At 36.3% G+C, this 16,490-nt stretch overlaps 2 protein-coding genes across 2 annotated transcripts; one reads left to right on the plus strand and one right to left on the minus strand.

The window, feature by feature from the left end:
* The first annotated feature begins 437 nt into the window (after positions 1-437).
* On the plus strand, positions 438-9,136 carry CHB3 (DNA-binding family protein). The gene is made up of 8 exons (XM_085702513.1): positions 438-925; positions 1,822-2,357; positions 5,061-5,726; positions 5,887-6,053; positions 6,155-6,903; positions 7,077-7,273; positions 7,363-7,804; positions 8,627-9,136. Exons 1-7 carry the CDS (start codon positions 490-492, stop codon positions 7,735-7,737), a joined length of 3,126 nt encoding a protein of 1,041 aa, XP_085558639.1. The 5' UTR covers positions 438-489; the 3' UTR covers positions 7,738-7,804; positions 8,627-9,136.
* A 3,448-nt stretch (positions 9,137-12,584) lies between these two features.
* LOC146931018 (ras-related protein Rab7) lies at positions 12,585-16,254 on the minus strand. The gene is made up of 7 exons (XM_085702514.1): positions 16,080-16,254; positions 15,385-15,411; positions 14,938-15,037; positions 13,810-13,956; positions 13,617-13,697; positions 13,336-13,481; positions 12,585-12,924 (listed from the first exon to the last, which is right to left on the minus strand). Exons 1-7 carry the CDS (start codon positions 16,130-16,132, stop codon positions 12,858-12,860), a joined length of 621 nt encoding a protein of 206 aa, XP_085558640.1. The 5' UTR covers positions 16,133-16,254; the 3' UTR covers positions 12,585-12,857.
* Positions 16,255-16,490: the final 236 nt, after the last annotated feature.

Genomic DNA, 16,490 nt, shown 5'->3' on the forward strand with positions numbered 1-16,490 from the left:
TATATAGTATAGTATAATCTGAAACGCCATAGCTAAGAAAAACCTATTACATTTTACTTCGTTGCATTCTGTACGACTTCAACCTTATCGGAAGTGATTTTATCTCGATAATAAAAAGTTAAGCGAGTCGATCTCGGATTTTATCTCGATGATAAAAAGCAAAGTGAGTCGATCTCAAAGATCCATTACGATCATGACAGACTTTAAAACTCGTAATGCAGCGACAAAGTACTTACACATTATTTACCAAAGTTTTTACGTTAGTGGTAAGAGTTGAATCTATTTCCGTGTATAAACAAATCAACTTATTACCAACTGAATCGAGATGTGTCTCTATATACCTTACCCAAAGTGATTATGGAAGTGAGGAACATGTTTGTAAGCAAAGGCACAATAGTTGAGTTGAGTTAAGTAGAGTTGGAAAACAAAAAGCACTTAAATTTCAACAATTTCATTTTCATTTCATTTGTTTCTCTAAAATCTCTCACGATGGAGGAAAAACGTCCTCCATCCACGGTCGACACTCCGGCGCCAGAACCAACACCATCTCGCCGCCGTGCCGGAGGAAACAAACGAAAATCCGGTTCCCTCAACGCCTCCAATTCCTCTTCAACCTCTTCCAAACGCATTACTCGCGAGAAAGCGTCACCTCTTCATCATCCTCCTCCGCATAACGGTCCCTTAACTAGGGCTCGTCAAATCCCTAACAATTCCTCCGCCGCCGCGAATTCTTCGACCGCTGGTGGTTCTGCTTCTGCTCCCGCCGCGGTGAAACATGCTCCACAGACGCAGGCGTTGGTTGTGGCGGCGGAGCAGCTTAAGAAGAAGGAGAGTGAGTGGGAGAGTATGGAAGCTGAAATTGAAGCGGAATTCAAAGCTATTAGATCTCGTGATGCGAATGCTCATGTTGTTCCTACTCATTGTGGTTAGTTAGGATCTGATCTTCCTTATTTCAGAACCCTAATTTGATTGCGTTTTGTTTTTGGACTTAAATTCAGTGTTTTTCTTTTTGTTGTTGATGTGAATGAATAGTTTATGTGATTGTTGTTAGCTCTGGGTTATAGTGTTTAAGCTGAATTTTTGTATATGATGGATTCTGTGGTTTTTGCATTTTTGCAATTTGCTTTTCTTTCCAATTATACAATTGTTCAAAATTTATAGTCTGTTTGGTTTCGCGCGAATTTCGCGCCCCATTGTCGGATTCACCTTGTTTTGATAAGCCAGAAATCCTAGCTTCTGTTGGACGCGATGTAACCGCTGAAAAGGCTTAAACCAGGTTACACCAAGTATATTTACTTGCTTGAAAACTTTAGGTTGTATATTAATTTACAATTGTGTAGTATTTGAAAAAGAGAAGGGTCGATGCCAGGAATTGTACGCTGTTGTTCTGAATTCTAGAATGTATTAGACCTGGCTGACCTAATTTTACTTTGCAACATAGTTGATGACAATGTGACTTCATGCTTTATGTTTCCTTGTGAATTCCCTTTCTTTGTTTTTGCCACCTTAGTAATAGAGCTTTACTCACACGATTATTGTTCTTGTATTTGTGTTTAGTTTTTTAAACTTCCTCAAGTCCATAAAAGAAGAAACATTACAATACTATCATCTTTACTACTAGGAGCAGAGTATGCTGAAGATGATTGTTATGTTTTATCATATAGTTTTAAGTGTCATGCTTATGTTGTCCAACAATATGTTAGTGGTTGATTTTTTTATTTTTTGATATTTAACTGTAATAAGTATATATTAAGTTTTGAAGCGGATGTCAAAAGCTTCATTCTTGAATGATTCAATCTTATATTTGGAATTGAATTTCAGGTTGGTTTTCGTGGTCAGATATACATTCAATTGAGAAACGTATGATGCCTTCTTTCTTTAATGGAATATCTGAAAATCGGACTCCTGATAAATACATGGAGATACGGAATTGGATAATGAAGAAGTTTCATTCAAATCCAAACATACAAATTGAGTTGAAAGATTTATCAGAGCTTGATATTGGGGATTCGGATGCTAGGCAAGAGATAATGGAGTTTCTTGACTATTGGGGTTTAATTAACTTCCACCCGTTCCCTTCAACGGATTCTGCTGTGGCAAGCACCGGCGACGATGGGGAAGCAGAAAAGAATTCCTTGCTTGAAAAACTATATCACTTTGAAACTCTTCAATCATGCCCGCCTGTTGTTCAGAAGACTGGCCTAATAACTCCTGCAATGACCTCGGGCTTGTTTCCAGAGCCAGCGATTGCTGAAGAGTTGGTGAAACAAGAGGGCCCGGCAGTTGAGATGCTTGAGTACCATTGCAACTCTTGTTCTGGTGATTGTTCTCGCAAACGTTACCACTGCCAGAAGCAGGTTGTTATCTGAACTGAATAAGTCATTGAAGTGCATAACTAGTGATGTGTTAAAGACTTGATATGACCTTAAATATGCTTATTTAACTTCTATGTTCTCAGGCAGTGCCGCAGCGGCGCCGAGCGGGAAAGCCGCTATTATAAAATTAATTTTTTAATAATTAATACTATAAAATACATTAAATAAGTTGCATTAAAAGATTCATTTTATGGAATTTATATTATATATGTATTTAAATAATTTGATTTTTTGTTTATTAGAACATGTTAGAGTATTTTTAATTCAGTTAAATTTGAATTTTGTTTTTTACGATTTGTTTAGGTGGGCAACTCACATCTGTCCAATTAATTGGCCCCTGTGATGCCCCGATACTCCAAAAATGGTGAAAAATCGTGTCCGAAGCATGTCTGACACCGATACACGTATCGGAAAAGTATCGGGCAATTAATATTTACTTTTTTGAAAAAAATGACCGATACGTGTCTGATACAGCTAACTTATACTCCGGCACTGACACTTTTGTCTTACATATTTCCTTTTAAAAAAGAATAATAAAAGAATAATAAATACAGATACATAAAGATGGGTAACACTATCAAAAAAAGATTGTCTCTTCTAACCCCAAAAAAATAGAGTTTCTCGTCACCACCGACACCGAGCGATAGCTATTCCCTCTTCTAACCATTACCACCAATTGCCTCAATCTCAACACCTGCAGCGTCGATTGCCTTTATCAACACCTCCGGTGTGTTCTACTCCGTTTCTCCTCTCTAATGCTATGTTTCTTCTGTTCTTCTCCCCTTAATATCTTGTTCTCTTCTCTCTAATTGGGAAAAAATTGTTTGTTTTCAATCTCAATTAATGTTAACTGTTAACTATTAAGTAGTCAACATTAGACAATGATGTTCTTTTTTGATAGTACTAATGATGTTCTCTTTGGATGGTACTGATCATGTTTAGCTATATTCTAACTTGTGCGGAAAAAATATCTAGTTGTCACTTGTTTTGATCATTTTCATTTATGTGAATGTTTGTTTATTATCATTTTAAGTTATGTTTATACATTGTGCACTTATACTGTTTATTTTTAAATTTATTTTTTTAATAACGTATCGAGGCCATATCGTATTGGGAATTTTGAAAAATTTCTGGTATCAGTATCATATCGTATCCATATCATGTCGGGTATTGGGGCTTCATAGATTGGCCCATTATGGATTTTAACACTATCACTAGCAGAAAAACGTATAGGAAAAAAAAGGTGGCCCGTAGGTTAAAAATAGGCCCATTGTTCAAATCCAGACCGTAAAACTGAGATGTACACTTTCTAGACTACTCAAATGCCATGTCATCCCTTGTATACTACTCAAATGATATGCCTTCCCAAACTGTTCTTAGAAAAGTTGTTAACCATAGTTATTAGAATTGCACAATTTGATACGCTTTGGTAATCCAACAATTCTTATCATGTGATGAATCACAAATGGCGGAAAAGCATGCGGAACAGACGTGAATCTTTGTATGATTCAATGATTCATTATTATTTTATTTTTTGCTTTTCTTTCATGTATTCTTGTCGATGAAATTGACAAGGAAAATAAGCTAAAAAGGAACTCAAGGAATGCACCTTGATAATTCAGTCGGTATGTTTTCATTCTTTTGAAACCAAGACTGTACACAATCCCTTGCTCCATGCACCTTATTTGCTTGTTCAACAGGTCCATTTTTTTCTTCTAAAATCAAGGTCTCACATACACTTATGCTGAATTTTATGACTATTGATTATTGTGTTTTTAGTGGAATTCCCTCCATCAAGGAAGTAAATTATTAGCTTGTTTGGATTCTAGGAATCTTATTAGGTAACTTCTATTCATGATGTCCCCCAAAACATAGTAGTTAATAGCGGCGCTATAGCGGCCAATAGCGGCCGCGCGGTGCGGTGCGGTCCAGGACCGCTATGCAATAAGCCAAGGCGTAGCGTTATGAGATAGCGGCGCAATAGCGGCCGCAACACTGCATAGCGGTTTTGCACTCTTGCACCGCTATTTCATTTTACGTGAAAATACAAGATTCTCCTTGGTTTTAAATAAAAAACAAGGGTATTTTTGTCATTTTTGTCAAACCCTAATTAATAACTTCAGTTTCTCTCTTCTTTCATTCTTTACGGCGCCTTTCAGATTTGTACGCATCTGCTCTCTCAAAAAACTTCCTCTCTTCATTAAATCTTCTCTCAAAAGCATCAGATCTGTACCCTAAAAAGCATCTTCTCTCAAAAAAAAAAAAATTTTTTGAGAGAAGTTTATAGTATTATTTATATAATTTGTCCAAAAAGTTATATGAAATAGCGGTCATAGCGCTAGGCGCTATCCCGCTATAGCATTTTTGGGGTCGGCCGCTACGCGCCGCTATCCGCTATTAACTACCATGCCCCAAAAGAACATTTTGTGTTAATTGCATTTGTGACTTTATGGTACAATATCTGTTTAGAATCATATCTGAATTAAAATAGACGACCTTTCAAAAAATACATATTTTGTGCAAACCAAAAAGGATTTTTTCTAGAGAATTGAAATAGCTGAAGTTAATTTTTGAATGCTTTTCAAATATTAGTGAACCATAAAGAATGTTGGAAATTCACGGCAATTCAATTTGTTTCTCTACTTCATGGTGTATATGTTCTCAATTCTGTTATGCATCTGACAGGCAGATTTTGATCTATGTACGGACTGCTTCAATAATAGAAAATTTGGCACCGGCATGTCTCCATTGGATTTTATACTCATGGAACCAGCTGAAGCTGCAGGGGTTAGTAGTGGAAAGTGGACTGATCAGGAGACACTTCTGCTCCTTGAAGCATTAGAACTCTATAAAGAAAATTGGACTGAAATTGCAGAACATGTTGGAACAAAATCAAAAGCTCAGTGCATATTACATTTTGTTCAAATGCCAATTGAGGATGCCTTTGTTGACTGTGATGATGATGTTGATGCTGGTTCCAAAGAAACTGCAGATCCAGCTGCAACAAACAACAATTTGTCTATGGATGAAGATAAAGCTAAAGATGCTTCAGAAGTTATTGAGAATGACATTAGTGATAGCATCAAAGGCCATGATGAAACTTCTCAGATTGAAGATGTCAAAGTGAAAGATAATCAAGAGGAGACTCCAAAGTTACAAGATGGTAGTGATGAGAAAACTAGTGAGGGAACTCCTAAATTAGAAGATGATAATAAAGTAAAATTGGGCGAGGAAGTAGGTGATGACTGTGTTTTAAATGCTCTTAAGGAAGCATTTGCAGCTGTTGGTTATTCTCCTGAACCTGAAGGCCCATCTTCATTTGCTGAAGTGGGTAATCCTGTCATGGCATTGGTAAGTTAAAGGGTTAGGTTAAGAACAGTAGCATTTTTTTGGGGTATGGCTACAGTTATGTAATCCGAATTATATATTGGAAGACTTCTTTCTTCAGAACAATAATTTTGAATTAAATATTGTAGTCTTGCTGATGTAATCTCTTGTTGCTATTCTGCAGGCAGCTTTCCTTGCACAGTTGGTAGGTTCTGATCTGGCTGTTGCTTCAGCTCATAACTACATAAAATCCTTGTCTGGAAATGCTCCTAGCACTGAGATTGCTTCAAGGTGTTGCTTTGTTCTAGAAGATCCACCAGATGATAAGAAGGAAACTGCTACTTCTGAGAGGTACGTGATTTATATGAAGAGTTTGCATTTCTGGTTGTCCTGTAACTAGTCCAATTGTTGACTTATTTGGACTTACAATGTTGTGTCTAAATGGATCGTAGGGATTCTAAAAGTGAGGGAGATCAGACTGACAAAAATGTACAACAGGATGCAGCGATGTTAGATGATAAAGATTTAGAAAAAGATCACCAGAAAACAAAGATTGCAAGTGATGCTTCAGAAGGCAAGATACATCAGGCTTCTACAGATGGTGGAATCTCAGAAAAACCAATTTCTTCAAAGGGGGAAGCAATGAATAATCATGAGAGTGAGCTTGACAACTGTGATGATCCCAGCATTTCAAAGGCACCCAATGATCAAGCTCAGGGTACTCTGCATAATTCAGGTGGTTCAATAACCAAAGCTGAAATTCCACCTAGTTCTGAGGAGGTTCAAGAGGGAACTTCAAATGAAGAACCTGGCCATCCTATAAAGGAACAAAAAGAAGGAAGTGTGTCTGATTCTCATCCATCTGAAAAGAATGAAATTCAACAATCAATTAAATCCAATTTACCAGTGGAGCTACCAAAGCCAGCAGAGACACCAAAGTCTGATGACATGGTGTCTGATTCTATGCCCTCAGATACGAGCAAGCCTCAAAAACAGCTACCTACAAATGCAGTCTCTGAGTCTCAAAAAACTACAGACTCTGCAATGGATGTTGATGTAGTTTCTAATTCCTTGCCATCAAAGATTGACTCCCAGCCACTAACATCTTCCCAAGATAATGAGACACAAAAGGATGTAGATATGATGCCATCTTCACATCCAATTAAATCGAGTGTGGGTGCTGAAAATGGTGCAATTGCAGGTCTCTCTCTCTCTCTCTCTCTCTCTCTCATACACACTTACATACACAAAAAAGGAGTGATGTTATTCATGACATTCATTAAGGAATATACTAGAAGAATGTCTAACTCGGTATTGAGGAGTCTGTCATAATACAATTCTAGTCCACAAAAATGAATAAAACCTTTGTTGCAGGGGCAGTTGAAGATTGTGCAGGAAATGGTATGGAAGTGAAAAATGACGGTTCAAAGACTAAACAGGATAGCAGCTTTGAGAAAGTGAAACGTGCAGCTGTTTCTACATTAGCAGCAGCAGCAGTGAAGGCAAAAGTTCTAGCAAATCAAGAAGAAGATCAAATCCGAGAACTTACTTCAGCGTTGATAGAAAAGCAGGTAATCTTGTGGCCTGGTAAAGCTCTCACTGCATTGTATTTATATGTTACGTTGCTTTGACTTTCTTTGTAAATTCCATCAACTTGCAGTTGCATAAGTTGGAAACAAAATTGGCTTTCTTCAATGATATGGAACATTTGGTGATGAGAGTAAAGGAGCTTTTAGATCGGTCGCGGCATAAGCTTTACCATGAACGTGCTATGATAATTTCATCCCGCCTTGGTGTACCAGCTTCCTCATCCAGAGGTGTACCACCATCCATACCAACCAATAGAATTCCTATGAATTTTGCAAACTCACTCCAAAGACCGCAATTCAACATGAATCCTCAAGGGCCACTTATTTCTAGACCTGGGAGCACTGCAGCTACTACCCTTCCAAACCCATTAATGTCTGCAACTGCATCAGGAAGTTCAGTTCGGCCATCCAGCCAGGAAAACCTTTCTTCTGTTGGGACAGAATAATATAAAGTAGATATGGAAAAAGTTCATGCCTTCTTATTTATGGATCACCTGCCATCGTTTTGACAATGTGAGTACATATTTTCATTTTTTTGTAGCTTTCATTGATAGAAATTCTGATAATACATTTCATATGATATCAGATATTGTTTGAATTAAAGTAGTCTGGCTAAAATAAAATAAATAAGCAAAATAACAAGGACATGCCAAGGAAGAAAACTAAATATACTGCATACATGCTGAGAATGTTTAGCAAGTTCATGGATGAAAACATTACATATTTCAACTTGAGTATACATGACTGACCATTTTGCATGATGGAAGTCAGTGATTTGTGATTTGACTTTATTTTCAACTGGTTTTGGCTTTTTATAAATGCTCTGCTCCTTTTCCTTTTGGGCCCCGACATTGCCTTCAACTCCCCATTCTTACATAAAAATTAAAAATCACTTTTTTTTATCAAGTATGATGTGTGAGAACTGAAATTAGTGGATGGACACTAATAGAGTACCTTCTCTTTTGTGTAGAAACAGTACTTATCCGTGGCTAATAGGAGAATTTCATGGGTTACAATAAAATGGACTCCTCTTCCATCTTTATTTTATATCTCGAAAGATTATTTGGTTTCCCTTTACAATACTGATCAGTATTTTAAATTTACTCCCCTAAGGCTTTATTTGGTTATTTTTAATTTCTTACCTACAAAACATTTGGTGTTTCGATAACGAAATGTGATAAAGACAGAGGACCTGCTTGAAACTTGTTCAATATTAACTTTAAAACGAGAGACCTGTCTACAGAAAAAATATTTTTTATTTTAGCACCAGTTTAAATGCTTGTTATATGTACTGGTTAACTTGCATTATTAACCTATTATTATTGTTTGATCCAGTCAATTCTTTCAAAGGTCAAGTGCTGGTTAGGACTAACTTCAATTGACAAGTAATGGGAATCGTGACCAGTTAGTGCACTGGAAGCTAATCTTTTCCCGAGCAGCCGGAGATGAGAGGATGGAATTCTATTGATATATATTTAAGATTGTAGTAGAGCGATTGGTTTTCTTAAATTTTTGAGGTTATTTATCTTGAAACCAGTAAATAGTTGTGCAAAATGTACACCTGCAGTCCCCAAAGTATGCTCATCAAGCCCCAATCCCCATCGCTACTGGAGTTTTCAGCGATCTTTAACAGATAGATCTGTTTATTGATGTCTGTCATTTCATATTTAGGAGGCCCTGCATCCAATTTCGTTCTTGATTGCTATATGAAGGATGGAGATTAAATCTATTATTTTTTTGCTTTAAGCATATATTTTTGCTGATTTGTGTACACCAAAATCAACTCCAGCAGACCAAATATTATGAAATGCACATACTTTAGCTAGTTTCTATTTACTTTTCAAAGATGGCCTGGCCTGGTCGATTTAGACTTTTTTTTTTATAGCATAATGTTGGGACTAAAATTTATTTTTTCCATAGTACGATGTCACCGTAGTCGGATATTACGAAGCATGATCTTCACACCTATTTGCCTAACTTAATCAGGTACCTTAAGGATCTCAACCTAAACTAACTGCGAGCAAAAATTGTGAAAACTTGATAAAGCCTAATCTTGAAAAAGTAGTGCTAGTTGTTACGAAACTTTCAGGAAGAAGTTACGCGTAGAAATAGACCAATTATATGACTGGTGTGGACGGGATAAAATAAATGAAATTTTGATTTATCCATTGCTATCGGGGGTGAAAGATGAGATGGTTACACCGACGCATTATATGACAAATGATATATTGACAATAATTTTGGGACAACTTAACGAACAACTTTTTATGCAAAGCCATTTTCGTTTTTTTAATCATTTCAAACTATTTTTTGTTTCCATGTCAATATTCTCATTGTCTTGTATGATTAGTTGTCCCAAAATGAGTATTCAAATAACATTGGGAAGGTTCAGCGTCTCGGCTTGTTTGTTTTATGAGTGGGAGTGGAGTCCCTACAATTGCTTGATGAGATATAGGGGTCAGTTGTGGAAGTAGTTCTATGGACTGTTTTCTGCTGCTAATGTGGTCTGTGTGCTTTGACAGGTTCTTGCGCAGGTGTTCCTGCATTTTGGTTGCTGTTTTTCTGCTTGCCTATTCCGGTTTTTGGTTGGTTTGCTGTGCTTGTGCTGCGTGCTGCTGTCTGCCTGATGCGCAGCCTGGTTGCTGCTGTTGGAGCTTCTGCGGCTGCTGCTCTCTTGCTGGACGGATCGGGAAGCTTTTCTTTGGCTGTTGGGGGTGGGCATAGCTTTGCTATGGGTGTTGGCTGCAGCTTGTGGGTTTCTTTTGGTTTATTCATGCTTGCTGGGCTGCTTGTTTGGAGTGTTTTTGTTTTGCGTGGGTGCCTCCTTTTGGTTTCTTAGCAGTTGTTTTAGACTTTGGTGTTGCGCAGGGGTATGCATGTGGTTTGTCATATGTATATGCCTGCATCATTACTCTTGTGGTTTGTTCTTCATTGTTTAGGGGTGGTTTTTTTAAGGGGTTTTTGTTCGAGCCGTTGTTTGTATGGCAACCGATTTCCCCTTGTGTGTATTTTTTTCTCCACCCGAGCTTATTAATGCTTCTTGCACGGGCTTGATGGTTAATAATATTTTGCCGTTTAAAAAAAAAATCGTTATATAACAGTAGCCAAATTTCCACGCCATGGTTTAACATAAACAATTTGTCACAATTGTTTATGATGTGGTAACATTTTATCTCTGGTATGCAAATTGTTTATGATGTGGTAACATTTTATCTCTGGTATGCTATTTGTTTTGGTGATGTGTCATATGTGAGTGGAAAGAGTTCTAAAATATTCATATTGATCACTTTATAACTATATTAGCTGTATAGTTAGGTCAATTATCTTGAAGGAAGGCAACCCATACTGTATTTTACAAAACTTATCTTATTTTCCATGAAATTCTCTCTAGCATTTTTAAAGTTACTCTTCAACTCCAAAGCTCATTCACTTATTGAGTTTCCTACATTTGAGTGCATAATTTCTCGATTAACCACTGAAAATAAATTTCTCTGTTCCATTGCTATCACGAGCCTCAACGCGGCGCTCATGATAGATGTGACACACAATCTCGTGGAAATTGAAAATATGGAGATCAAAGCTTTGAAGCTACGCATGCTACAGGAGTATTCCGAATTGCAAGAAAAAAATGCTAGCTACTCTTTATCCGTTCATGGAAGACGCTCTCATTTTGTAGTAAACTCTCTTGTCACTATGTCTTTTAGTAGTAGTTGAATTTTTTATGCTTTATACAATGACTACATATTCCTACTTTCGGGTGGTGCAAAACTATGGGTTTTGGTCCAAGTGTGGATATTCTTCCAGCCAGAAATGGGAGTATCGGTGGTTGCACGGATGAGAAAACTATGCAGATCATTTCAGAATCTAAAGCTGTGAAATGCCCTGAAAATTATGGAGATTATTTTGACATATGGATATTGATGTCTCCTCTATGGAGTAAGTGGGACCTTGCTTTGTTGTGACTTGTGATGGTTGTCCTGCTAGTTATCACTCAAGGTGCATAGGGTTGATGAAGATGCATTTATCAGAAGTGGCAGATAAGATGGCAAGAGGTAATGTTGTGAACATTTTACTTAAGACTGTGGAATGAAGTACAAGGGGACTCAAATTATAGTGATGGAAGTGACAATGGTTTTCGAGGTACCATTAGGATTTGAACATCTCATTGCTAAACATTGTGATATATTTGAAATAAAAGAGGAGTGGTTTAATCATGACAACAAAGGGGATCTTAAAGGCAAATACAAGGAAATCTTTTGTGAAGCGTATATGCTCGTGATTTTGGAAAAAAATCTCATAATACCGAAAAGGAGGAACTGGGTTGTTTCAGCTTCAGAGGGCTTCCAAGATTTCCTCCACTCTATAGCATAAAAAATTATAGATTTCAAAAATGCGTCATATGATCTCGAACTAAAGCTTTGCAAAACACCTTGTACTATTATTCACTCTTTAATTAAGGGTTATATGCTAGTAGTATTTCATAAGAAGGGATCTAGAACATTCCAATGAATGACTTTGTAATTGCCTTAGCTATATAGCAAGGCCAATTATATTTAATGAAGGCAACTCGTATAAGGGTTATATGCTAGCAGTATTTCATAAGAAGGGATCTAGAACATTCCAATGATTGACTTTGTAATTGCCTTAGCTATATAGCAAGGCCAATTATATTTAATGAAGGCAACTCGTATTTCACAAAACTTCTCTTCCCTATGGAACTTCAACATTTTTTACATCCCTTCAACACCTGAGCTCATTCGTTCGTTCATTCATTAAGTTCTACGTATTTGAGTATGAAATTTCTCGGTTAATCCTTGAAAATCCATTTTTCCGTTACATGGCAATTTATAGTTAACCTTCGTAGAAGTCTTGACGACTTTTATTTATTTTCTTTTCTTCCCACGAGAATCACAACCTTCCCTGTAACATTACTTCAACCAAATCAAATTAACTATAACACAATACAATATTACTGACTAGCAAATCTTGAACTGTTTTAAATAGTTATCAGTGTTATGGATGACGGAGAGCCAAAAACCCGCCATACAAGCCATTTGTATGGAACAGCCATATCCAAATATGGGCCACAGCGCCACCATCTTTCACAAAATTGGCCATGGCGAAAAGCCAAAAACCTGCCACCAATATCCAGTATCCACCATGGCCCATGACCGATATTTGACAACACTGGTTTTCATAACTGAAACTCAGCATTACCACAACCAACATGGTTTGCTCTCAAGTTTATTGAGTGATAAAAAAAATCAGTGTACAAAATAAGTGTACAAAATAATTTTTGTATGGGAAAGAAAAATAAGCAATGAAATAACTTCAGAATGATCCTTTGCTGTTTTTTTTCACAATGTTGGAATAGCATACAAGGAGAACTAAGAAAATTATCGATAAACACAAACCAAACAAGCACCAACAAATCGCACTAAAACAGTTTGTTTCTTGATCAAACACAAATGTACAATGAAACCTCATAGACAGCAACGGCTAGACATGCCAAAGTGATTTTAAAATAATATACTTTATTTGTATTGAGAAGAATCTATCTATATGTTCAGCACTCACATCCTGATGACCTTGGCTGATTGCTGTTTCCAACATCAATTGTGTCTGGCAGGTATCTTCAACAAGCACGAATTTCCACATGGAGAACAAATCCCAAAACATAACATCAATAACATTGGAGTAATTAAATTATCCCATTATCAAATAACAGAAAGATTCATAATCTATGGGTAACTATCAAATAATACTGCAACTGAAATACACACTGAAATTTCTTTGCACGCCACTATTATATAAGACAAACCAACATATCAATCTTTTCATCATAACATGGCAAATGGTTCATGTATGTCTCCATCATTAAACATCAATCCTATATGCATTTTTTCCAAGAGACGTGGATATAGTGAACTAAAACACTAGTAGGACCAAAATATGCTCACAATCAGATATACCTAACTTAATGCATTTTTTATGAAGTATGTTCACATCTATTAAGTAAGAGATACACATGCTTAAGAACTTACAATTCTTCCTCTTCCCCACTTTTCAGGGCATCCTTTGCTATGGTTTGGAATGCTTCTTCGACATTAATACCTTCTTTGGCAGATGTCTCAAAATATGGGATATTTCCTTTTGCTGCACACCATGCCCGAGCCTTCTTTTCTGAAACCTGTGCACAAGAACTTATGTGTGTTAATCTGTTTAGCAGTACATATTTAGGTTTTTCATGAATGTATCTGGTGCATGCAAGCTTTTGAAGAAATAAAAGAAACATGTTAGATAGAAAAGGGGAGGAAAAACATACCACTCTACTGTTCCCACCATCAATGTCGATCTTGTTTCCTATAACAACAAAAGGAAAATTCTCTGGATCGGAAGGATTTGCCTGATGAAGTGATCACAAAGTTCAGAAGTTATGAAATTCTTCTACATTGCTTGAGATGATAAATAAAATTGAAAAATTATGAAGAGAGAGAGAGAGAGAAGCATAAGCATACTTGAATCAGAAATTCCTCCCTCCAGTTGTTAAGATTGTCAAATGATTTCATTGAATTAACATCATATACAAGAACACAGCAATCAGCCCCACGATAGAAAGCAACTCCTAGGCTTTGGAATCTCTCCTGGCCAGCTGTATCCCAAATCTGCAAGATTTAGAATGCTAAAAATTAAAACAAAAGCAAAGAAAACTTTTACCATTTTAACTTAAAATTATCAATAAAAACAGGAAGATAATTACGAGATGTAGAACAAGCACAAATATGATTTCCACAAGAAACAAAACATGGATGTCTAATACTGAAAGAGCGTGACGGTAATATGCTAAAATTTATACCCCACCAAAGTGTACTGTCCAAAAAATTAAGCAGCCTAACAATCCTAAACCGAAAAAGGCTCTTCAGAGTGCAACGGAAAAACTTGGCTATTAATCATAAGAAATATAGTTATCATTTAGATAGATTTAGTTCTCTTCCCCATTAGATTCAATCTATATATCAGAGATGCTCAATGTTAAGACTAACAAAAGCCACATTACATATATGTGCAAACTAACGGTTTGGTTATAGTGTGTTACATTTCAAAGTCATGTGCCAAGACAATCGTCAAAATATAGTAAACAATTTCTCAAAAACGACAGGAAACATCGTCATTCACTTCCCAAAACCCATACACAAGCCCGTTTTCAAATAATGCAATACACTTTAGGATGCAGGGGTTCTAGCATCAAAATGAGCAATAAGTAACAAACTTAATCCAATGAACTACTAGGCGTGTTTAATGTACACAACAGGCTGATAACACAGTACCAACAAACATGTTCAACCTTCAGTTAAGAGGTTCACCTACGAATTCTTCAATAAAATCAGTATGTAACATGATGCACAATCTAAAACATCTATGCAATAAAACAGCAACAACAGCCAAGCCTTTTCCAACTAAATGGGGTTGGATACATGGATCAAATTACGCCATAAACCATCTAGTAATATCAGAAAGATAAACATTCAAAACAAAAAGGGTTTGGTAATTTGTAAATCTGGCCTATCATTTACAAGGCTTGGTCATGAAGCCATTTTCAAGCATCTCAAAATCAAATTAAGCACAAGGAAGCACCATTCACAAACCTGTAAGGTGAAAAGCCTATCTTCAAATTGCACTTCTTTGGTTAAGAAGTCAGCTCCAATGGTTGCCTTGTACTGATTACTAAACTTCTTATTCACATATCTAAAATATATAGGTTAAGAGAAACACAAAGACCGCATATTTTTAAAGCATAAACCTATACAATACTAAAACCTTAGAAAATTGCAGTGAAAATTGAAAACAAATATAGAATCGGTGTTGTCAATTACAGATCGCAGAAAATAGCGATTTGTTCAAATTCCGCTATGCAAAAGTGTTATGGCACCGCCATAGCCGCTATGTCACGATATTTTGTACTAAATAGTGTATTGTGGAACAATAGCGATTTGTTTAAATCCCGCTACGCAATAGTGCTATAGCTCCGGTATATTCGCTAATTAACAACACTGTACGTAATACTGACTTCCTATACAAAAATCGAAGGATACTGATTCATCAAGGACGTCTTCCCCACCCTGCAAATCATCAAAAACACTACCATGTTAAGAAGAAGAAAAAAAAAACTAGTAGATACAACAAATAATTCAACTCATAAATCAACTTAACATTAACATGGTTGAAAGTATCCAAACAATTCTATAAATTAAGTTACTTTAGATATGATTCTTGTGATCCAAACAATTACAAGAAAAATTCACCTATGCATTAAGCTACTCGAGATACTCTGTAGCACTGACACTTCTGAACGGACGTGTGTCCAGTGCCCAACATGTGTCACTGTCGGATACAATGTCCCGCATGTCTGACAGACGCGTGTCAGTACATGACGCTTGTAATTACATACATGACGCATGTAATTACGTTGAATTATGTCATTTTCACAAATTATCAACGGTGTTCAAGTGTTAGTGCCATGTCTAGATATGATTCTTGTGATCTAAACAAGAATAAGAAATTCACCTATAAATTAAGTTACTTATAGTATAATTCTCGTGATCCAAACAAGAATAAGAAAAATGACAAACTAAGATCCAATTTTAAGCTTGCAAATCAATAATTGAGTTCAAACAAAGATATCAAAGAATAAAAATAAGCAGAAGGAAACAAAATTGTATAAGATCTGTAGAATATGATAATTATGATTATCGGAAAACCCTAGAATTGAAGAGTTCGAGAGACGAACCCGCTGTCACCGAGAATGATGACTTTCAAGAGCGTTCTTCTACGGGAAGGCATCGTTCAGATCGGAGGAAGAGTTAACCGCTTTGGTATGTGTTTTGTGATTTGACTTCAATTGCGACTCTCTCTCGCTTACACCGTCTTCAACTCTGTTTCTCTCTCTCTCTCTAACTTTCTATGCAGCTGCTTTCTCTCTCTATCGTAAATCTTAAGGAATATTCCTACTGACAGCTGTAATCCAAATACATCAGTAGTCGGTAATAACAACAAAAATTTTGATACTTAAAAAAAAACAACAAAAATATTGTTCTTTTTTTTTTTTTTAAAGGAAAAAGTTTTGTTCTTAAAAAAACACCAAATATTTTAATTTTTAATAATTAATAACTTCATTTCATTTTTAATGATTTAGTTATCC

The sequence above is a fragment of the Medicago sativa genome, chromosome 4 (genome assembly GCF_051527215.1).
Source record: "Medicago sativa cultivar Bolivia chromosome 4, Bolivia_mono, whole genome shotgun sequence".
In the NCBI taxonomy this organism is placed as follows: Eukaryota; Viridiplantae; Streptophyta; class Magnoliopsida; order Fabales; family Fabaceae; genus Medicago; species Medicago sativa.